Source organism: Mesoplodon densirostris, chromosome 20 (genome assembly GCF_025265405.1).
Source record: "Mesoplodon densirostris isolate mMesDen1 chromosome 20, mMesDen1 primary haplotype, whole genome shotgun sequence".
In the NCBI taxonomy this organism is placed as follows: Eukaryota; Metazoa; Chordata; class Mammalia; order Artiodactyla; family Ziphiidae; genus Mesoplodon; species Mesoplodon densirostris.
The window spans coordinates 5,536,074-5,560,954 of record NC_082680.1 but is presented as its reverse complement, the minus strand read 5'-3'; the positions used below and the strand labels follow the sequence as shown (position 1 = coordinate 5,560,954).

The window sequence follows — 24,881 nt, the reverse complement described above, 5'->3', positions numbered from 1 at the left end:
AGTATTAAGTAATTCTGGGTCTAGGAAGGATTATTACAAAGACTGCAACCCGCCACAGAGATAGCTCTGGAAAAAGAACATTGCTTGTTTCACAGTATAAATGAAACAAACAAAATGCTGCAAATGGTCAGGATGAGCGATGTCAGAGGCAACGTCAGAAGACCAGGGCTCATGTCTCACTTTCCTCTAACTTGATCAATAACCTTGAGCAAGTCTATATATTTAAGCCTCTGCTACCATCTCTGTAAAAGAAGCGTAATACCATCTAGTAGTTTGTAGAGGTCAGTGATGAGAGATGAAAAGGGATTGTGTGTGTGGAAAGACTTCGTGGATTACAATAAAAATATGACGTTATCACTAGAAAGTGTGGGGTAGGTCAAGTCAAAGCTAGAAATAGAAAGACACTTGCTGACCACCCCCTATTAAGTTCAATTGCCGAGAATTTGAGAAACTAAGGCTTCACTTTATGGTAAAGAGGATGTTTACTTTTTTCCGTTTCTCATTTTCTCCTCCTTCTACAATTATTAACCACAGAATATTTACTAGAAAAGCAACACAGATGTACCTCAATTTAAGAAAATGTGGTACATAAAAATGTATATTTACAAAATGAATTATTTCCAAAGGAACTCCTTTAAGCAACAAGTTTACATGATCATAGAAAAATTCAGTATTTTACCAAAAGCTGTTTTATACACAACATATGAAGCAAAACTGTGCACATATTCTGGTGTATATACATGTGATTGGTGTTTTAGCAAGTTGTAAACATAGCTTTAAAAGCTCCTAAGATTTGGCTATTTTGAAAAATAGCATATCTTATAGAATATTTCAATTTCTGATATTACAACACGGAGCTGGATTTCTATCATCTCAAAAAACGAATGGCCAGTATTATATCTGCAGCATCATTCCTTAAGAGTCTACCGAGGACTACGCTAGCCTGAGCTACCTTCCGAAGATCTGGGGGAATCATCACTTACTGCTGTGATCTCAGAAATGCTACTCTCCAGTTTGTGAAGTCACCGTAAGACATTCTGATTTGAGAAAGTTCCTTGTCCATCACCATGTTCCTGCCAAGCTTTCAGTAGTAAAGCTGGTTTCTGACTTGCGCTTGAGCTTCACTCTTGGTCATGGACACTGCAGGAGGGACGCTAGCCCCAGAGACCAGCCAACGAACAGCCTTAATATTCCTGTTCCCCCAGGGTACTATATACAGCTTAATGGTCTCATATTGAAGAAAGAAGACATAATCATTATTTGTGATTTATTATTCTCTTAGTAGAGGCTCAGTCACCTTCAGATAATCCTTGCTGTGGCCCAATAAAGAAGCAAGGGTTCCTTAAAAGTTCTTGGAGGGCTATTTTGCAAACCTGTGCCGAGGTTCCCAGATAATTTAAAATACTGATAGACTTTGAGGTTATTCAATGATTCTGTGATATAATTCTGTATCCTCTTCCCAGATATAGTCTGTTTATTTTTTTTAAGAAAAAGGGTTTTTATTCCTCTTTCTTCATATGAAAAAAAAAACTTTTTCTAAGATATGTCCAGTGAAAAACTATGTTTTGCTTGCTTCCTGGAGAGACCAGCTGGCAGAAAAAAAGCAGAGAAAATAAAGGAAAAAAGCCAAATCCCTGAACAGGCTGACTCAGCGCTTCACTGTTAGTGTTGTCAATGTTGGTTTTTGTCTTCCCTTTTCAAAAAGCTGCCAGGGATTAAGAGAAAAAAATAAAAGAGTGAGGAGGACAGTTTGGCGGAAGAAGTTAACATCCCGGGCTTTGTGATGTTGGAGGTTAAGAAGCTTCAGCCCTTTCTCTGGTGGCCACGATAACAGAGCAGCCGGAAGTGTGCTGTTCCATGTCACTGTCACATGCCATGACACACTCATCATAAAGCCCTTCCAGAAAAACCCAGGCTTTCTACCATATACTCATAACCAGGTACCTGACCAGTTTGCCCAGGAAAACATTTCTGTCCAAAGAATTTCTGGCAGGAGGAGTTTCTTAGACAGAGTAATGTGATGGTAGAAAAAATGTCTACAAGTCATTTAAAACCCCGTGCTGGGTTTTCCCTGGTGGCGCAGTGGTTGAGAGTCCGCCTGCCGATGCAGGGGACGCGGGTTCGTGCCCCGGTCCGGGAAGATCCCACATGTCGCGGAGCGGCTGGGCCCGTGAGCCGTGGCTGCTGAGCCTGCGCGTCAGGAGCCTGTGCTCCACAACGGGAGAGGCCACAACAGTGAGAGGCCCGCGTACCGCAAAAAAAACCAAAAACAAACAAAAAACCAAAAAACCCGTGCTGTGAACTGGCTTGCCCACGTAGCATCCCCTCCAGGTCCTCAGCATCCTAACCCAGCCTGCTATCTCCCTTTGCTCCGATCCCAGGTGATGGCTCAGACAATCTTGTTTTTCGTGAAGCCTGTCAGAGAAAAATGTCTGAATCACAAGAATATCTTGAGTCTTAAAGGCACAGAACCAACTTCTCATTTTTTGCTTGTATTTAGGGGAAATTTTGCGTATTAAATACTTAAAATTCTGTTTGGAAGGGGCCAGCAGACAAATCCCGTGGATGGCACAGAGACCTGGGGAGCTTGAGGCTTGATTTTGTCAAGGCCGCTGTTCACACCATGTGAAAGACCAGGGGTGGGAGAGCCAAGTGGTTGAGAGAAAAATCTCAGGAGCCAGTTGGATCTGGCATGAAATTCTATGCTTTTAGTTACTAACTGAAAAAAGTTGACAACTTAAACTTTCACAGGGCTCCAGCTTGTTACTCTTAAATTGACATACAAATAAAACCAACCACGTAAGTTCTGAAATCATGTACCTGAAGAGTGAGCATGATGCTGGAACAGAACACTTGCTTGTCCTGGTGTGATTACCTGCTTACGGCGACTGTTCAGCAAATATAACATGATAATTTCACCATCTTTTCTTATCAATGCTTCTCTGTGTTACTAAATGGTGGGAACTTCTGTACTGTTTAAAAAAATTTTTTTAAGTACAATATAAAGAATTAACATTCATGGAGCCAGACACTGTGGCACGTGGTTTAGATAATACACTATATATCCCGTATAAAATTTACGGTAACCCTCTGAAATAAATATCATTATGTCCATTTTAGTGATGAAGAAACTGAGGCTACAGACTTCAAACAACTTTCCTAAGACCACACATCTCAAAAGTGCCATGATAGAAAAATTTATGTGTGACTAAATCGCTATGTTACCAGCAGTGTGATTTATGCAGGGGTCTTTTATTCCTTCCACAGATATTTGCTGAGTTTCTTCAATATCCAAGGCATTGTTTTTCCTATTTGCCATTTCAGTTATTTCAAGGACCAACTGACTTTTCGCTTAGTAAATTATAATTTCCTTCTCTAGAATAACAGCAGTTTTCCCCTGTAGCCCTGTTACAATTCAGTATCCAAGTTTTTGGCAGGAATCAAGTTTGCCTCGTGAGCTTTAGATAATTACAAACTTCTTTTTTTCTCCTTCTAGTTAAATACTTTGTCTTTCGAAAATCTTATTTTTTAAAAATAATCAAAATATTCATTATAATGCTATAGAATCAGGTTTTTGCTCATGTGTGTGCTTTTAAAAATTAAACTTTAGGGCTTCCCTGGTGGCACAGTGGTTGAGAGTCCGCCTGCCGATGCAGGGGACACGGATTTGTGCCCAGGTCCGGGAAAATCCCACATGCTGCGGAGCAGTTAGGCCCGTGAGCCATGGCCGCTGGGCCTGCGTGTCCGGAGCCTGTGCTCCTCAATGGGAGAGGCCACAACAGTGAGAGGCCCGCGTACCACAAAAAAAAAGAAAAAAAAAAAAGAAACTTTAGATCATTACAAAAATCTCAATCATTGAATCCAATTAACTTTCATAAACAAAAATCATTTAAAAAATATTTTCGTTACTTCCAATGGACCCTAAATTTGAGCTTACTTAAACAGATTTCCCTTTCTTTCACATTCCTGGAATGTCACACCAATTAGATATGCAAGCATCGTTTTAGGACTTAATATTCACTATACAAGAGATAGTCTCTCCAACGCAAACCAGTCTTATTTGATTTCTTTGAAAAATGGTAAGTAGCCCTAAAACTTCACTCCTCTACTAGATTTTACTGGATGAGCAGTTTCATCATAACTACAGGGAAAAGACAGAGAGATAAATGCTCAAATTTTCATTTAGCTCCTTTTCTTTTAGTTCTTGGAGAGTCACTATGAAGAAACATTCATTCCCTTCCCAGACTCGACAGGTCTGTGATTTTATGTATTTGAACTCTAAAGGAACTGGCTCTGTTCCTTGTCCTAATTCCCCATCCTGGATCATGGCTCAAGAGGGAAATAAGACCCCAAGCTTTCTGAAATTCAGAAATTCCTTTGGTGCATCATTTCATTCTATAAATTACCACTTTCTCTTGATGGATGAGGGGAATCATCATTTCTCTAGTGAAGGAGGTTGAGTTTGGAAAACAGAAGTGGCTCATCAGTCTTCCAGTGGTTAATCGAAGATGTGCTGGGTTGTTCCTGAGGAATTCACTCACAGCGTCATCAGGACTTACATGCTCATTATTTAACTGCTATCACAGTGTGTTCAGAACTCTTTAGAGGAAGAGTGGCATCCTTTAGCACTTTGGCAGCAGACCACCTGCCTCGATCAACTAACAAGGAACGTTCAAGGAGCAGATTTTCAATGCACAGGCCTTAATGTTAATCGCATCATTGTCAGTTTTCATTTAAGTCAAGCTGCACACTTGAGGACGGAGATGACCTGGTGTTTCTATTTCAGAACGTCAATGGCATTTCCATATTGAATTTCAGTTTGTTTGTACTCTGCCCATAGTTTAAGACCATAAGCCTTCTGGAAAGAGTTTATGTATTTCTGAATGCTTCTGTTTTGCTCAGTAAGTAATGGTGACATGGAAATTTTAGCTGCTCTCATGGAGAGAGATTGCCTTTGTGCCATTTGACATAGTTATGCCCATTCCTGACGGGCCCCAAATGTTTGCTGTGGTTCTAATCCCTAGGAAAGAATGTGGAACGGATATTCAGTTATGACTCATTTTACAGGGTGGTTAGGGTCGGTAAAGATGCATGTAACTCACATAATATTTTAAATAAACTGGGACAGTTTCGTTTTAAACATTATTTTCTTCTTTTCTTCAAGGAAAAATGCCTCTTGAAGTCCAACGTCCGAAGATTCATGAAAGTAGAGTTGTTCTGTTCAGGAAGGGAAAGGGGGCCCATGGGAACTTGTTCGCAAGCACCGCCCTAGTCTCTCAGTCCCTGAGGCTCTTCTAGAAAACTCCTAAATCTACTTAGCAGACAGATTTTTAAAATCCTATCCCACAGTAGCCAATGAAGAATTACAGGATTGAGAGAAGAGACCCTTCTAATATATGTCCTCTTCAACCTAAATTTCACAGAATGGACTGGTTTAATTACAGGCCACCTGGAAGTGCTAACGATTTATGAGCCTCTGTAAGCCTCTCCTTCCCTGAGCTGATATTCTTGGGGCACTTCCAGTCTCAAAAGCCAGTGGTCTGCTTTGTAGCGTTGCTGTGAGAGGGCTGGAAAGAATGAATGATTTGTTCTTTATGCAGCTGGTAAAGAAGAAATGCCAAAAGTTCTACATAGCCTGTAAGCAAACACTTTCTTTTTTTAAAAAAAAAATCTATTGGAGGGTGATTTTGGAGGAATAACCCCCCTGCTTTCATTGACATGGTCCATGTGTCACTGGGGATAAACTTTCCTCTCCCCCAGGTTAGAAAATGAGCTTAATGTGCTGAGATTGAAGCTGGAATCCATGGAGCTGCCATGGAGCCACCCTGAGGATGTGCACAGCCGACTCAGTGCCCAGGAGGTATTCGACCTTCTCTGAGATGTAGTTCACGGAACACATGTAATGACATGTTGACTCATTACACCCAGGATTTTGTAAAATACTCATGGTGGCACTGATTTCCATCATTACCTAGTGACTCTTTCTTGTAGGCTGAATCCAGTAAAGGCATTAGAAAACTCGTAATAGAACTCTTTACTTTGGATGTGTGATTTGAGAACACGTGTATTTATTTTTCATTTTGGCACCAACCATCTGTCTCTGTCTCCTCACCTAACATTTATCCTTTAACATTTGCCCCCATGAACCACGCCTGTTCAGTTCCACATCTAAAAGTTCTCTTTTTCTTTAGAGTCAGCTTGGTTTCATCCACACTTGTACACAACCAGATATGTTCTGCCTTTGAAGTTTTACCTTGAGCTCCACCTTCTCTCAGGAAGGGCCTGATACTCCCCACAGACCTTCTTAGAGAACATTCATTGCAGAACTTCACTGTGTTCAATTTAGCACCTTATGAATTTCTACTTGCTTTTGCTGTTTGCTTGTTTTATATGTGCAAGGTTTGGCTCCGCCGACCCAAGTCTCCTGTTACTCAAAAAGCAGCTCATATACTATATTTGGTAACTATTTGCATGTACACCCACATATATACACATATACGTATCCGTCCATGTACACGTAGCACATAATATTGTGCCAGGAACAGAGTAGGTATCCAAGTATTTATTGAACTGAATTAAATTCAAAATTGTATCAGTTATGTCAATTAATAAGAAAAGCAGCTTATTTTAATAATTTACCACCTTCTGAAAAAGATGGCAAATTGGAAAGCAGAGACCTAGTTTTCATCCTTTAACTGTCCTCATTATATAAAAATTTTAGAGTTGACTACAACAATGTCACCTATATAGAAACTTCATTTTGAAACTGTTCACCAGAATACGTGTCATTCTTCAGAAGGCTTAGTGGAGAAGCAATGAGCACACTTGCTCTTTCCTAAAAAAACAAATTCTTAGAAATAATAATAATAGTGGATTGAGTGATGAAAATAACAGAGAGTAACAATGGGGAACGGCGGAGCTTTCAAGCATTATGAATAAGGACACGTGCACTATTGTGGGAGAGAATATGCATGGGCTTAGCACAGCTTTTATTTAACTGGTGAACCCCAGGCAGAGCTCTTCTCATCTGCATACTTGCTCTTCTGTGCTCCCCGAGCACCTCTTCAACTTTGTAAAATAGCACTCACCACGCTTTAAATTACTTGATTTTCTCTCTCTGTCTCTCCCACTAGACTATACACGCCTTGAGGAGAGGGACTGTGGTTTGTCTGTATATTTTATCCTTCATGCCTAGCACAGGCCTTTGACATAGAAGACACACAAGCAAAAGGTATGGGAAGAATAGCCCTAGGAAAACTGACCCGTTCTAAGCTATCATGAACTAGGCTGAGTTCTTTAATTCCAAAAGGAAGAGGAACAATATTAATACATTAAACTATGACAAAGTCTTTTGTAAACTTGGAAAGTTTGTTCCCAGATTCCTGTTCTAATTCACAGTATTATAATGGTTCCTTCCCAAAAAAGTGCTCTGGCATTTCCAAAAACTAGCAGAACATGGGCAAAATTAAAGTCTCTTAACATTTTTTCTGGTAGCACTTTTGATTATAATGTCACGTCTATTGTGACAGAAGAGCCGTTCCATTGATTCCAGTTATTCTTAGGTGGTGTCCTTCCACCTAAGTATAGAAAATGTGTCCCCAAACTCTCACATCTTCAAGGTATTTTTAAACCTTTATACAATGAACAGCATGACAGAAGTCCTTCTACAGGTTGGCTTGAAATTTGTCATGGCTGAGATTCTGAGAAATGTTCCCCACAGAACTAACCTCATAGACAACCAACACGGTAGCACCATCAACCATAGGAAGCAAGTTGTTCCTTGGGAACAGGTCCAATGGATACGACTGCTGCACTTGCTGGCGTCTGCTGTGAAGTTAAATTCTTAAAGCTGTTTTTAAACCTGGGATGGACTTTACTGATGGAGAAAGAATATTACATCACACAAAATCCTAGCTGCTTTTCCTACCCAGGTTACACTATTCTCTGGAATGACAAGTCCTTTTGCCATTTGACTAGTGGTGCACGTTTACCCCATATCCTATTTCCAAGTGTCAACAACAGACCCACCAAAAAACAAACAAAAGCATGCTGAATGGCAACCCTGAAATCAAATGTATGAAATCACAAGCACAAATATTCTACCAGATGATTCTACATACATTCTGTAGTCTACGTAAAGCCTCAACCCTGAAAGGAGCACCCAAAGAGGTTGGATGTCACTAGATTGTCTCTCAAGCAGCCTCACAGAGACGTTACCTCGATGAATTTTCCACCCTCTCACATTTGGCCCATGGCCTTGCAGGCTTGGAAACCTGATCTGTCAGCCAAGCTGGAGCAAAATCACATCTGAGAGGTGGACTTACAACTCAGAGAGCACAGAGCACTAAAGAGTGATGTCAAGATGCAAACATAGTAATTTACAGCGAGAACCATAAATGTCAGATGGGCTAAAACACTCCTGGGGCAAGCCAGCACATTCTCTTTCTGCGGACAGACGCGATGGAGAGCCAAGTCATAACCAGAATGTTGCCTGGTGATAAAAAAGTGGAACAAAGGGAATACACAGTAAATAAATCAACGGCAAGGCTGGAATTCAGATTCTAGTTCTATGACTTCCTGATTCACAGTGACATTTCACACTAGAGATAGGTGACCCACCAGACTCACCAAGCAGCTGAAGGCCCAGCTCTCTGGGGCGGCATAGGCGGGGAACTGCAGGCTCGCCTGGGTAGGTAATTAATCTTTCTGAATGACAGGCTTTTCCTTTGTTATAACGAATTCCGGGAGACCCTAAGGTAACATTTACTCTCTCTGCCAATGCTATTTAAGGTATCATCAGATTCATTCTTTTTCCTTTTCTTCTTTTTATTTATTTTTTGTTGTCATCCTTTCTTTTCTATCCACACCACCACCACCAAACAAGTCCAGGTCCTCATCTCTTTATGAGGGGCAGGGGCCTAACTGGTCTACCTACTTCAAACCTGTCCCACTGCCCAACTCCAAAGATCATTACTATATAAATCAACCTTGAATTAGCGTTTTGTACGTGTCTCTTCCCATTTTCCTACCTTCACACATACCAAGCACGCTCAGTGACTCCTACTGCCTTCAAAGTTGAGTTTGAATTGCTTGGCCTGCTGTTCAAATTCTTTCATATCTGTGCCCAATTTATTATCATTTTTCTACTGCATGAAACTTCGACTCCAGTCCAATCTACTGTCTCTTAATATCCTATGTGCACTCCAAGTCCTGCCTCTGCTCTGTTCCTGGGTTCCTGGGGTCAACTCAAGATCTTCCTCCTCCATAAAAATGTCTCTGAAGGTCCAAATCTGAAACTGACCTTTCCAGTCTTTAGGCTCATTTGGTATTTAGTGTATCTGGAAAGTAAGTATTATATGTAGATATACCATCTCCTCAACTAGAATAACCTACTTACAGTTGGGAACAATACATTTTGCCTTTTTTATACCCTGTTTCTTCAATGCCTCCATACCAGGGGTGCTCAGTAAACAGGGGCTTAGAACTGACCTTGTCCACAAGTAGGTAAAACTACTGAACTCTCCTCAGAGCCTAAGATAGAACTTGAAAGGTATGACCCTTAGCAGAGGAGGGGAGCTGTCTCTCCAAGTGTCCGTGGGTTATGAGTGGCACATGGCTTCTTCCAAGCCTTTGGAGTGATATCAGGAGATCAGTGTTCTCCCCTGCATCTTCCCCTGCTCTCCGTACTGTCTGATGTCACAGCTGGAGACACTGTTCCACTCCTTAGTCTCACTCAGTCTCAAAGTAAAGTGTTAGCTTTAAAAACAGACTAGACCTCTGATACGTGGGCACTATCACCAGGACACTTAACAGCAAGAAACATACAGGGAGAGAGTTACACAGAAAATCCTAACGAGTCCCTTCAATACGATGGCAGAGTTAATAAAGGGATGAAAAGGCAGATTTCTAAGGTTTATAGGCATAGCAAAGGGATCAAGAAGGAAACAATCGTAAGCGATTTTAGTTACCATGTTGCTTTTCAGTATTCTTGTTGTGTAATCATACCTTGGTCTCAAGCCTGAGTGGAAAGTGCATTGAGAAAGCTCATCCCATATTTGTCTAATACAATGAGCTGATCTGCAACCGTATCTGGGAAGACAGAGTTTCTTTTATTTCATACCGAAGCACTACAGCTCATGGGGAGGACATCCAGAATGTTGTCAACAGGGTCTTCCATGATTATGAAAGACATGAAAATACGCACATCATCTCATATTTCATGGATTTTGGCAACTCCATATCAGAAATGTTGGGGAATGATCTGGCTAAGTCTTGAAAGTAGGAATGAGAAACCTAATTCAGAATGGAACGAAGGCGATAATCTCTGCTAGGAAGGAGGAAATTGCTAGATTAAACAAAGATAATTAAGCCTGATTAATCATAAAAACATAAACAAAATAAAAATAAGTTTAGTAGTAGTAAATAAAAGAAAAAGCTATGTTAAAATAGAGAAAGTAATAATTTCCTAGGCAAGGAAGAATTAATTCTTAGAGGTAGACCAAGAAAGAGCTTGCAAGGTTCCTGACTGTCCTCCTAATATTAAAATAAAATTGGAGACTAATTATGCTTACACTGAATAAAAATTATAATAGTATATTGTATTGTTTAGTATATAGATTAATGCAAGCTATAGGAAGGGAGAATTCTGTTAAACAGATACAAAATTAAAAATAACAGAAAACAAACATTTGAAAACTCTATGTTCCCCATTTTTATTCCCAGGAAAAGTATTTTCTATTAGTGAGTGTGGATTTCTTTCTCTCCTTTTTGGGATATAATCCTAGAGTTCTAATATATCTTAACACAGACTCATAAAAGTAGGCGGGAACATGGAAGCCATTTCACATATTCCCATGACCTCCCAGCATGAGCACACTGAGATCAGGCTAAAGAGGGGACAAGTATTTCTTTATATTTGTAAATAAGTACAAAAGGAGATTCCAGAGCTTCCTCTAAAACCCTTGTCAATCCACCAAAAATGGTGGAGTTTTAGCCAATACTTCAGTTTTTATGCACGGCAATTCTCATAATACGTAGACGAGATTTGAGTATAAGGTAATGAGCTATGGGCTGCCCGTGACAGTAAACTTTCTCACGTTAGGATCGCATAGCCTATTTAGTCTTATATCTAAAAATACGGGTTTAAAAAATAAAATTAAAATACGGATTTTGTTTTAAAATCTAGTCTCCTATGTTTGCTGGTTTTTAAACAAAATATTCCATTTACCGACATGGTGTATGCCACATTTAAATAGTTATACCTGGTCTGAAGCAGGGCTGGTGGGTGAAGGATTAAATATTGTCTATTTCTCTAGATCCCATCTTCCTCGTGAGAGTTTCATCCTGGCATTTAGATTTCCTTCACTTTGAATGAGCACATAAACCCCTCACTTTGCATAAGAACAATCTTCCTCAGGAAAAATGTACTCCTAATCTACCTCATACACCAAAAAAGATTTTCTACCTTTATTCAACTTTCCATGTATCTACAGAGTCACCTAGAGTTTTTATTCCACACATTGAAAAATGTAGAAAAACAGATTTTAAGAAGGCAAGCTTTCTACTCTAAGCATTCTTTTAAAAAAATACACTCTCTAATTATGTGATAGTGTATTTTGATTCTGAAAATTAAAGTTACTTTAGAGGTATGTAGGGCTGTAAAATGTGCATGCTTGCCTGATGATTTTCAAACCAGAAATTAATCAAAAGGCTATAAGAAATTAAAATGTCACCTTGAAGCCCATCCTAAGAATTTCTTTTATTATACAGAATTTCAGTGCAATAGAATGGAAATGGTTTTACAGCCTTTCAAGTTGAGGGTCAAAATGATCATTTCTCATTTAGTCTCACACTTCAGTTTCTTGTAGGAAGCATGTTGGATGTACTTGGTTGCATACATGTTAACATTTGTTAATTCATGTTCCTATCCTCATATGATCAATTTTTTACAAATTGAGCAAAAGCAACAACAATTCCATCAGGAAAACATATGCCATAAATCTTAATGTTCACCACATTGTGCTTTACTTTATAGTGAAGCGGTTAACCTTGGTCAAATAAAAATTGTGAGAAACCAATAAAACTTTCAAATCTTCTCTTATAACAATTCTTTTTCCATATAACTAAAGACTTGATTTAAAAAATCATAAAATCTCAGGTATATTAAAGGACAGTTGAAGTGCAATCAGTAACTGAAGCCTGTGAATGCATGGCTTGGCACACGAAATGTTAAAAGTTAGAAAATATTTATTAATAGGAAAATACTGATATATATTTAAAACTATGCTTCCATGAGGCTATTCTGCAATGATGCCTTGATTTCATTAACCCAGAAAAAGTAATTTTCTTTTTTATGAGGCCATGAAGGGAGTTAAATATTTTCGCAATGACAAGTTGGCAAAATATTCGCTTTGAAGCAGTCCCTAAGGGAAACATGGGATGTTTTCTTGGATCGCGCGTGCAAGATAAATCAGCGCGAAACACGAGCACAGGTCGTGAACATACCTTGTCCTGGGGTTACTCCGTAAAATTCAGCCGCTATCCGGGCCGCCTCCTTGCGGTTGCCTTTCACTATGTAGAAGTGACTGAGGATGGCGAGGCTGATTTTCACAAAGAGCTTGAAACAGAACAGTGAGAGGATGGTGAAGTAGACGTTAGACAGCTGCTGAGCAAAGGGCCGGCTTTCTTCGACCACCGACATCGCTGCACCAGCCCGGCTGCTGCCGCCCTCGCTCAGATCCAAGTCCCGACTGTGCCTGGCTCCGGTCCGGGATGCTCCTGGACAGCTGGTCCTGAGGAAGGAAAACAGCAGCTGGTAACGATGCCTCCAGCTCAAAATATTTATACCGTCCATAAAAGTGCTTCGCACACTCCTATTGGTCTGACGGTATTGCGCGGGGGGCAATGGCAACACGTGCCGCTTCCCGACACTCCTGACATTCCGTGCTGGCTGCAAAATGACACCCTGCCTCCCTGCTCTGAACTACAAAATCCAGACACTGAAACGTAAATACAGATTGTTTCCCTTCAGTGTCAGCAGCGCTTTGAAGACTTTGCGTAAGGGGTTCCTGGTGTTAACGTAAGTGCTGTTCCTAATGTCAAGGAAAAATTAAGCTCATCAGTTCAAACCTTGAAAATGGTCGTATTTGTAGGCCAGGAGCTAAATTACCAAATAGTCCATGGCTTGATGATTTAATGAGCACTCATCAACTTCGCCAAATTGTGGCTTCCACCGTTGTCAGGAAAAAAAAATGCGCAAGTGGATAGACTGGAAAGTCACAGGCTCATAACCTTAGAGTGCTTATTCATCCACTGAACACTTTCTTAAGCACCTACTATAGGTATTTTGCTGGATGCTGGCAGACCAATCTCTGCCACAAGGATCTCAGAGTCTAGAGGAGGAAACAGCCATAAAATAAATACAAGTGAGGACAGGGTAGCACAAAGAGGAAGGGCCTAATCCTGGTAGCAAAGAGTCCAGAGAGGCTTCCTGGAGGACATATAACATCCAGAGAATTTCAAGTAAACGTAAGTATTCCATCTTGACTCTCCCAAACCAAGCAAAACAATATATCTTTTAGCCCCATAATCTTTGTTAAACCCGACCTGATGTAGTTTAGAAATGAAGTGCAACTGTTTATAAGGGCGTCCTTAGGCAAGCTATCTGTTTAGAAGAGAAATCAAGTAAGTTATTTAAGAACAATAATGTAGAGTGACAGTATTTTGACATTTAAGCCAACAAGAATACGCCAAGATACAAAATGACATATTATACAGGGAGCTTGTTTATACATTTATATGACCAGGCTTGGGGCCTGTTAATTGTTGTACTGCTTCCCGATTCTTCCGAAAAGTTCCGGAATCACAAATAATAACAAAAACGTAAGAAAACAGAAGTGGCTTTTCTGGGAATAAAGGAGCATATCAGTGATTGGTCATAGTGGTCAGTGTTGCATGCTTTTCATGCCGTGTATCTTGCACTGATTTATATGAAACATCCCTAAGACAAAGGAGGTATTGCTGTAAAGTAAATGTGTCAGAGAAAGCAGGCTTCTTCTTTCCCCAGTGACTGCGTGGTTCCCAGAAAAATAAATTAGATAAAATATTAGAAAGCAGTCACTGCCCTCTTTCTGGAAATGCCCCTTGGTCTTGTTCTCACAGGCAGAGAACTAGACTAAGCGGCTCTTCACTGGCCCCAGTGTGCCATTTCACATGTGCTTTGGGAATCAATGAAAAGGCACTGCAGAGTATAGAAGACGAAGTAACTAAAGGTGAGATTGTGTTAGTTAAGTGACTGGAGGAGATGACCCTCCAGCTGGTCTTTCCCCTGGCGTGGCGATGCATGAGTACGCACCAGAGAGGCGTGCCCCGTGGACAGCTGGACCATCACAATACTCTGAGTCACTGTACCCACATCCAGTTCAGTGCTTCAGAATCAGAAATAAAACCCACCTAAGTCATGCCTCAGTGTCTTCTAAGGTTTCACTCCTTCCTCTCTACCAGTAAGTGCTATTATAAATAATTGTCTCCACATCAGCTCATCAGGGCACTGGATTCTTTTGGGTTGAGGAACACTTTTATTTCAATAAGGCTGCTATCATTGGAGCAGTAAGTTTAACTCCTTATACTTTTACTAGTAGAAAAATACTGCTCTCCAATATTTAGGATTTTCTGTCAAGACGTCATGCTTTATTTTAATGAGTTCCTTGATTTCCCGCCTCTATTTCTTTCATTAGCATAAACTCTCCCTTGGCAACTTTTACCATCTCTACTTCTAGTATCACTAAATAAAAATTAAGGCTAAATAAAATAACTCCTAGTAAGTGAACTCATCAAATATAAACTAGATGCTGGGGCTTCCCTGGTGGCGCAGTTGTTGAGAGTCCGCCTGCCGATGCAGGGGACACGGGTTCGTGCCCCGGTCTGGGAAGATCCCACATGCTGCGGAGTGGCTGGGCCCGTGAGCCATGGCCGCTGAGCCTGCACGTCCGGAGCCTGTGCTCCGCAACGGGAGAGGCCACGGCAGTAAGAGGTCCGCGTACCGCAAAAAAAAAAAACTAGATGCTGTATTTTTCACATTATAGACCCTTCCAAGCAACATCATAAGTTATTTTATTAGTATTTAAAAGACACATGAAAAATACTGTGCGCCTATTTTCCTGGCATTTGTGTTTTCTTAAAAAATAAAATATTGATTAGTAATTTAAGGGATTTATTGAGATAAATACTTTTATCATTTACCGTGTTGAGAGGATGTGGTAGAGTGATTTGGTGATTAGCCAGTATATCCCAACTGATCTTGTTAGTTTTGATCAATCAATCAATCAAACCAAAGTTGAGCTCAACAGTTTTGTTACTAGAATGGGCGATGTGAGAGGAGATAAAAACACAGGAAGAAATCATTTTTTAATATAAATTTATTTATTTATTTTTGGCTGCACTGGGTCTTTGTTGCTGCGCGCGGGCTTTCTCTAGTTGCAGCGAGCAGGGGCTACTCTTTGTTGCGGTGCACAGGCTTCTCATTACGGTGGCTTCTCTTGTTGCAGAGCATGGGCTGTAGGCGCGCCGGCTTCAGTAGTTGCAGCGCGTGGGCTCAGCAGTTGTGGCTCGTGGGCTCTAGAGCTCAGGCCCAGTAGTTGCGGTGCACGGGCTTCGTTGCTCCGTGGCATGTGGGATCTTCCCGGACCAGGGCTCAACTGGTGTCCCCTACATTGGCAGGTGGATTCTCAACCACTGTGCCACCAGGGAAGCCCAGAAATCATTTATTGAGGGTTCACTATAAGCCACATGTTTTACATAAATCTTCTCATTTACTACCTTATTCTATCCTGGAGGGGTGAGTATTATTGTCATTTACATTTTAAAGATGAAGAAAGTGTAATTCAGGGAGTTAGTGACCTATAAGAGTATTTGAACACAGTTATGACTCTAAAATACGTGCTCAAGTTACTGCCCATATTTTCTATTTTTAAGCACTTACCGTCTGAACGAGCAAGTACGATTTGTACATACAGAGTGAGACAGTCACAGAGACTTACACACACAGTGGAGAGGTCGGTCTAAGACTGCATTTAATCAGGTACCTAAATTAGCACCTAAATGAGTGGGGCAGCTATCCATGCTCTGATGATTACATGAGATGGAATCTTGTGTGTGCTTGACACCTGGGAACCAAGGAAAGCGGAATGTTTGGTGACTGGGCTAATACTTCTCGGTTATTCAAGGTTAAGAGTCGGTGAGCAGCTCCCATTAAAACAGCAGAGAGGAAGCCGATAGAAGGGCCAAAGAATAGGGCTGTCGAGAGTGAGTTCATTGAAAACAACGCTGAGTGTTCAAAAGAGGGTCGAATAACTGAGGAAAAACAAAAAGAATGAGGATCAAGGAAAGGACAGGAGGCATTCGCTGGGGACCTTCAACTCAGTATCTCAGTAGGATAATGGAGTGGGAATTAGGACTTCGGTGATCAGGGGTGATCCTCGGAGCAACGTCCAAAGAAAAAGGGCCCCTGGGGTTCCTCCTTTTGTCACCTTTCTGGGTATTGTCTCTGCTCCTCCGCACAGTACAGCTGTCAGAGGACAGTTCCTCTGTAAGGCGCCCCCTGCGTCCCCTCATCTTGCCCCTTTCAAGGTTCTTGCTCAGCTTCCTTTAGCATCCCAGGTACTATGTGAATTGGCATTGTGTGTGTGTGTGTGTGTGTGTGTGCGCGCGTGCACGCGCTTCAAAGACTTAATTTCATGTCATTCAGATGCTGAATATCATAATGACTTTCAAATGTGGCCAGATTAGCCTTCAAATTCTCTTAGAAGAGAGAATTTCATTTCCAGAGATTATGGCGCTAAATTGTTTTGACTTAACTGCAGTTTTGACCCAAGCTGTTATACTAAAAATGTCAAGGAGACATAATAAAAATTGCCTGTTTCTAGTGCTTTCCAGTTGATAGATCTTAGCATAAAGTTTTTTTTTTAAAGATTTTTATGTAGAGGAAATAGAGTGACCCCACTGAAATAACCATTTCCTTTAAAAAAAAGTGTGATCCCATATTCTCTGGTAGAAATCTAAAGGCTCTAATTGACCTTTTATAAAATTACAGGGATACATTTCAAAGAGCAAAGTTGCTAATGTTCAGTACAATGGCAGTCATCTTCCCAGCTCTGGAACAGGGAGTTTGTGGAGGATTTGTGCACAGTGAATACAAACTGAGAAAAGTCATTTGCTCATAAATCTGAAGTTCACTGGTGGCTGGGCTGATAAAATGAAAGAGAAAAAATTATACAAGTTGCTATTGGTGGGATAATAGCTCACTGCTGTGCTTAAGACACCATTCAAAACATAGCTCTCGTTTTTTAATTTTATGAAATCTCATGAGGAAAAAAATAAAGGTCTTGGATGGTTAAAATACACGGGAGCTTTACATGTTTGTATACATAGGAATTTGAAGAAAAACAGAAATGTTTACACTTGAAGTTGAAATCCTTAAAGGGAATTAATAACTGAATTTAGCCTTATCTCCATTCTGTAGGTTCTGCAGATTCTGTTTAATTAGTTTATCTACACTTACCCAAAAGCTGTAATCATGGAAATAGATACTTCACAAAGCACGTTGTCAAAACTCCTGGCATGGACTTAGGCACTGTGATATAATGCCTCTGTCCTAAAAAAATAATGTACTCACAGCAGAACTATAGATACTGATGCCTCGGGTTCCTATTAGATATCTCTAATTATTGATGAAGGACAAATGCTCATAAAGATTATAATCATCATATTAATTATTTATGTTGTTAGTTGGGGAAAGTTGGGATGAGAGGTGTTCTATTCTGTTTGACTGTACTTTGGGGGGCTAAATTCTTGCTTCTGGCCTCTAGTCATACTTCCAGTATAATGGAACAAAAGGGTAATTCCTGCTAGCATTAGAAGAATCCATAGGAAGAATAAAATACTATCCACAAAGTTGTGATTTACTTAGATCTCATCCAGGCTCTCTGGGGAAAAATCGCAGGCTTTCTCCAAAACTCAGAACAGCCTCTATCCTAAAAATTGAGTCACGTTAAATCGACCTATGTGGCCAGCGCTGAGTAGAGGTTCCTTTAGGTTAGAAAGATTCTAGTCATATATGGGGTCCAGAAAAACTTGGCTGAGAGCTGGCAGCTCTACGTATTGGAGGGTTTAAAAAATATATTCTAATTTTAAATTAATATATACTTATTAACACCTACTACATGCCAAGCACTCACTTTTCTAGATATTTCATCTGTTATAATGGAGTTTTTTGTTTGTTTGTTTTTTGCAAACCCATCTTTTGTTTAGAGGATCATATCTCACCCAACCTCAGTCCATGTTCCTGACCTCCTGGCTCCAGAAAAGGGCAGGTGACCAAATTAGGCCAACGAAGATATTTCTGGAACTGCTGTTAGAGTTCTGGGAAAGATGCTTTTATTCAGCAGGGAAAGTTAAGACAGCAAGATCTAACCCTAAAGATGCTAGGAGTTCTCCTTGGCAGTAAGGGAACAGCCTGCCTAGGAAGGAAGCCAGTGGGAAGGAAAGCATAGAGTCAGGATCTGGGGAGGTAGTATCATGGCACCTTCATCCGAATACCTGGATCTAGCTGCACCTGAAGCAGCAGATCTGACGGTAATACAGATTTGACAGTAAAATGAAACAATACATTCCTTTTAGTTGTTAATTAAACCCATGTGGATTGGGATTTCTCTCACATTTACAGGAAAAGTCCTGATGTATTTATATTTTCTTGAGTCCTTATAAAGAAAATACACCATAGGCATCATTCATCCCTTCTGTACAAGGTGAGGAAGCAGAGACTTAATGACCAAGCATTCTGCTGAGATTCCACCTCTTCAAGTGGAAGTGCTGGGACTCATGCCTGAGCTTCTGTCACTGCAGCTCTTCTCATATTATCATCCACAGGTTAGAGCTGAAACATTCGTATTGTCTAGGGTACTCACTGTCTTCCCACTCTATCTCGGCCTGAGTTACAGTGTACGTTTGTGCCACATTTGGGTTATAAATGGTATTTAACTGAATACTCAAGTATATCGTTGGGCTGAAGCTGATAGGCCCCGCCCAAATCGTTGGTGATTAAGAATTTGTTGTAACCTTCTCATTTTAACAAACCACCTATTTTCAAGACGATTTAAAGGGAAGACTTTCACTATGGCATCATTTTGAAGATCCAAAGCGTGAGGCCGTCTGAGCAGTGAAATGATGTTACAATGATCTTTCAAGTACAGCGTGGCGATCTCATTTTTTTTTTTTTTTTTTGCGGTACGCGGGCCTCTCACTGTTGTGGCCTCTCCTGTTGCGAAGCACAGGCTCCGGATGCGCAGGCTCAGTGGCCATGGCCCAAGGCCCCAGGTGCTCCGCGGCATGTGGGATCTTCCCGGACTAGGGCACGAACCCGTGTCCCCTGCATCGGCAGGCGGACTCTCAACCACTGCGCCACCAGGGAAGCCCTCATCTGCCTTTTTATAGGTATACTTTTACAATTAATAGTTATCATTTCTTCAAAGAGGTAAAACATGTCAACTGCCCTGGGATGTTGCCAACTGGCTAAGAAAACTGGGATCTACAGGTGCCCCTGTCTAGGATGCTAAGATTTCAGTGTCTTTGACAGCACGTGTACTGCCTGTGTGCTCTCCTTTTAAATCTATTTTTTTAATCTCCAATTATAAGCCTCATTATGAAAGAATCTACCTCACATGTTGTCAGGTTTAAATGCAGTAATGCATAGCATTCATGGTGCATGATAGGAGCTCAGCAACTATTAGTTTTATTATAATGATTCCTATTATTTTGTTATTTAAATAATTTAAATTAGAATCCATTGCATAATAAACACTACAATTTTGCTGTGTGTTTGTCTAATTAAGTGTCCAAATTCCAACAGTACTTTACTCTCTGCCAACTACAGACATGTACTCACATAAAAGAAATCTATTGAACTTCCTCTGGTGTTAGAAAATAGGCCCATTTCTGGAACTGAGATTCATAACCAACGTTCCATATAAAATAAATGATTATATTTAATTTTTTATTGAAGTATAGTTGATTTACAGTGTTGTGTTACTTTCTGGTGTACAGCAAAGCGATTCAGAGATATATATACTCTTTTTTCATATCCTTTTCCATTATGGTTCATCACAGGATATTGAATATAGTTCCCTGTGCTGTACAATAGGACCTTGTTCCTTATCCATTCTATAGATACTACTTTGCATCTGCTAACCCCAAACTCCCCATCCATCCCTCCCCCACGCCCCCTTCCCCTTGGCAAACACAAGTCTGTTCTCTATATCTGTCAGTCTGTTTTTGTTGCACACATAAGTTCATCTGTGTCATATTTTAGATTCCACGTATAAGTGATATCATATGGTACTTGTCTTTCTCTTCCTGACTTACTTTGCTTAGTATGATAACCTCTAGGTCCATACATGTAGCTGTAAATGGCATTATTTCCTTCTTTTTTATGGCTGAGTAATATTCCTTTGTATGTCTATATATATGTCTTCTTAAATGATATATTTTGCTTCAAGATATGAAGGATAGCTATAACTTCTTACGAAATTTGTTCATCACAAATATTTTAGAATATTTTATTCCTTTTCCCAGGCCCAGGACAAAGATGCTCAACAGTCTTGGATACAGGGAAGAGAGCAGACACTCCAGGTCTTAGAAATAAACCTGATCTCACATTAGAATCCATGGTTGCTTAGTTTAAGAAACTAAGGTTCTGGGGCTTCCCTGGTGGTACAGTGGTTAAGAATCCGCCTGCCAATGCAGGGGACACGGGTTCGAGCCCTGGTCCGGGAAGATCCACAAGCTGCGGAGCAACTACGCCCATGTGCCACAACTACTGAGCCTGTGCTCTAGAGCCTGTGTGCCACAACTACTGAAGCCCGCGCACCACAACTACTGAAGCCCGTGTGCCTAGAGCCCGTGCTCCACAGCAGGAGAGGCCACCGCAGTGAGAAGCCTGTGCTCCGCGACGAACAGTAGCCCCCGCTCTCTGCAACTGGAGGGGGCCCGTGCGCAGCAACAGACCCAACGTAGCCAAAGATAAATAAATAAATGAATAAATAAATAAATAAAAAGAAAGAAAGAAAGAAACCAAGGTTCTGGAACTGCAAAATCTTATCTGAAGATGTGATCATTGCAACGGTAATACAACAATGGTAACAGCGCAATATATTTTGTTATGTATTACAGCAACCCTAAACCAGCCCATGAATTAAAGTTGTACAAGTAGGGGAAGGCAGGCAGTGGAAGCTGTATGGCTGTCTGAAAGCCTGGGCATTTACCCTGAGGAGCATCTGTCAGCCAGCATCACACATGTCCCAGGATAAACTGGGTAAGGCAGCACAAAGTGCTAGGGTGAGGTCTTTCAGAGACCCAGCTCTAGCTGTGAACTCTGTGAACCTGGGCACGTTCCTTAAACGTCTGGCCTGTTTTCTTACCTATGAAACAGGCTGATAGTGCTATCACAGACTTGTAAGAGTGTATGAGAATCTGGCCTGAATTTTGTTCAATTTCCTTTTAAATAAAGGCAACCCCTGAATTTGAGAGCCCCTGATTTTATCACTGATTCTAAAATCATAACCAAGCTCACCCTCCAGTAATAAATTGCAGTTTCTGACCACTAAGTAACCACAACCTACGCCTCTGCTGAGCAGGTCAAGATAGGGCTCCCGGTTCACCACATCCTGCTGGGGCAGGTCCTGTGAGCCAGGAGACGACACACAGCAGGCAGACAAGGTCCTTTTGCTCTCACACTGTTAAATCAACATCAGCTGACTCAGCCTGGACGCGGAACAAATAAAATATCCGGTTTTTTACAGGAGATTTTCTTGAGATTATGCAACTTTTTGTGCTCTTTTATCTGATGGCCCAGAATGTAAAAGGGGCAAAAAGTCAAGAGAAGCCTTCGTTTGACCACCAACCTCAACGCTGGTTCAGTGTTTTATACTCTCGCCTGTCTTTCTCACTTGATGCAGGAAACACTCTCAACCCTCAGTTTTTCCTTACAGTTACGTTGTGGCTTGAATTTTTCAAGGTAACTGCCCCCGAGCTTGGCCTGGTCCAGCTTTCTTGGGGAGCTCCCCAAACTGGCCTTAGTCTGTAATATCATCAAAGGTAGGAGTGGGCTTTTTAAATATTTTGCAGAAACAAACAAAGATGAATATGTATGACGCTGAGGTCCACGAAACCAAGCTAAGATCACTCCTGTGGATGGGTGGGGAAGGCAGACTCCACGAGACAACTGAGGGTCCTGGCAAGACTGTGGTGCCCGTCAGCCCTTCACATATTTGTCATCACGGGGATTTGGCAACTCGTATGTCGAGAAAGCGAAAGATCAGTGTCTGAGTAAGTGAGGAGCTAATTGGGGTCAAATAGGTTTTTAAAGTGTATCTTTCCTCTCTCCCTGAGTTGGGATAAGTCCCTTCCGTTTCACAATCTGGCTATTCAAACAAGCGCATTTAATATTGACCCACTTTCTCTTGTACGATGGTTTATTATAAAGAACATCTGCAGCATATCTAACGGGCCTAGTTACTCTCGGGTTATCTGAGGGTAGGTTGTAGGTATTCCCTGCTCATATATGAACACTTCCGGAGAGGCAGCAATGTCTCTGGGGCCGTTGAATCCTGACCCTCTGACTTGCCATTTCTGGGACCGCCGGTAAGTCAGTTAAGCTTTCGGTGCCTCTGGTTTTTCATTCATAGAATGTGAACAGTAATAATAACTACATCAACTGGTTGTCAGGACTATTAAATAAGTTACTATTTAAAAGTATTTGGAACAATGTCTAACACATACTAAGTGCTTTACAAGAATCTGTTGAATAAATAAATTTTGAACTAACAAAAAATATGGGACTTCCCTGGTGGCGCAGTGGTTGGGAATCTGCCTGCCAATGCAGGGGACACGGGTTCGAGCCCTGGTCTGGGAAGACCCCACGTGCCGCGGAGCAACTAAGCCCGTGAGCCACAACTACTCAGCCTGCACGGCTGGAGCTTGTGCTCCGCAACAAGAGAGGCCGCGACAGTGAGAGGCCCGCGCACCGCGATGAGGAGTGGCCCCCGCTCGCCGCAACTGGAGAAAGCCCTCGCACAGAAACAAAGACCCAACACAGCCAAAAATAAAAATAAATAAATAAATAAATTGAAAATAAAAAACATGGCAACTGAAACAAACTGATGAAGATGCGGTTGGAAGACGTAGCTTGGTGTGTAACTTGGTGTAAGAATCCCAGTAACAGAGATGCCCTAAATATAAATATGAATGCCCTTTCATTTTCCATGAGAAAAGATGAATCCTGAAAAAATGTTCCTAATGGGTATATTCATATGAATCAAAACTGGAAATAGTCCAAATGTCCATCAATAGGAAATGGATAACCAAACTGTGGTATATTTATAAAACATAATACAGTTGAACAATAAACCAATTAAGCTACTGATGTGTGCAAAACATTGAAGAGTCTCAAAAACTTATGTCGAGCAAAAGAGTACATATTATATGATTTCTTTTATATGAAGTTCAAGATCAACACTATAAATATATGGTGATATGGATTAAAAGAATGATTCCTGGGGTTGGAGTTGAGGATTGACTGGAAAGGGGAATGAGGTATCTTTCCAGGAAGACGGGAGTATTATCTCTCTTTATTTGGGTGCTGGTAACATGGAATATATATTTAAAAAAAATCTTGTCAAGTGTATATTTCAGATCTGTGCATTTTACTCTAAGTGAATTACATGCAATAAAATAAAAACTGACAAAATAAATAAATGCTGGCTTCTGGTAATGGCAGGCTAGTTAATTCAGAACAGACCTCCCAGTGGAGACAACAAACATTTCTGGATGAAATATTAAGACCCTGTTCCTAGTAATATCAACAAACTATGAAGAAAGTGAGAAGTAATGGAACCAAGAATTTAGGACAAGAGGAAAATCCAGAGAGGGGAGCAAGGGATTTGGGGCCACCTTTGCCCTAGGAACAGGAGGAGATGGCAGAGAGGTTAACCAATCCTCCTCACAGTCTCTTGAGGACAGGACAAATAAAAGTTGAAGTACAAGGGCTGCCCAAATCGAGGACCATGGCACAGGGCTCACACTGAGAGCTGATATCCAAAAGCCGTAAAATATAGAAGTAAGAATGAACCAGAAGTAAGCCCGCTGCTTTCAATGACTACAATCTACATGGTCTAGAAAATTTCTATCCTGGAGATTGGATTAAGATGACTCCAGATGGCTAGTGCTCATAGGCACCTGTCAGAAAGAAACAACAGCAAGCATGCTCTCTGGAAGAAGACAATATCACAGGCCTTAAATTATTTCTATACATCTTTTTAAAAACATATCTAGCACTCATTGAAAAATAAGGAAACACACAAAAAGGTGTATCGATATGAATCAGAACCAGCACAAAGAACAAGAGAAAGAGACCCATGAATATTCGGGATAGTGAAGCTTCCAGAAATCTAACATGTATCAAGTATTTTATTAAGCTTATAGAGACAGATGCCAAACTAATGGGGTCTTTAATGGCAGCAGCAATGGGGTCTTTAAAAAGGACATCGCAGATTTGAAAGCAAAAAATTAAAAAAAAAAACAGATATCTTCGAACTGTAAAACTTGCTATCAGCAATGGACGGGTATACCAGCAGGTCAGTTTTAACTAAAAGAAAGTCAGTGCATCTGAAGGTGAGTCAGAAGAAACCAGCCAAGATGAAAGAGACAGAAGAAAGAACAAGAGGGAGAGAAGATGCAAGTAGAAAATCTAACGTATGTTTAATCAAGGTCTTGGGAAAAGAGAATGGTCCAAAGCAAAATTTGGAAAGATAATGGCTGAGAATTTTCCAACA

The 24,881-nt window shown here is 40.8% G+C and overlaps 1 protein-coding gene across 1 annotated transcript in view; it reads right to left on the bottom strand.

Moving 5' to 3' along the window:
• Window positions 1-24,881, bottom strand: part of ASB5 (ankyrin repeat and SOCS box containing 5) — a 93,254-nt gene that overhangs the window by 37,871 nt on the left and 30,502 nt on the right. The window contains exon 3 of the mRNA XM_060085794.1: window positions 12,505-12,791. Within this exon, the coding sequence (XP_059941777.1) occupies window positions 12,505-12,791 (287 nt within the window). The remainder of the gene's footprint in view (window positions 1-12,504; window positions 12,792-24,881) is intronic.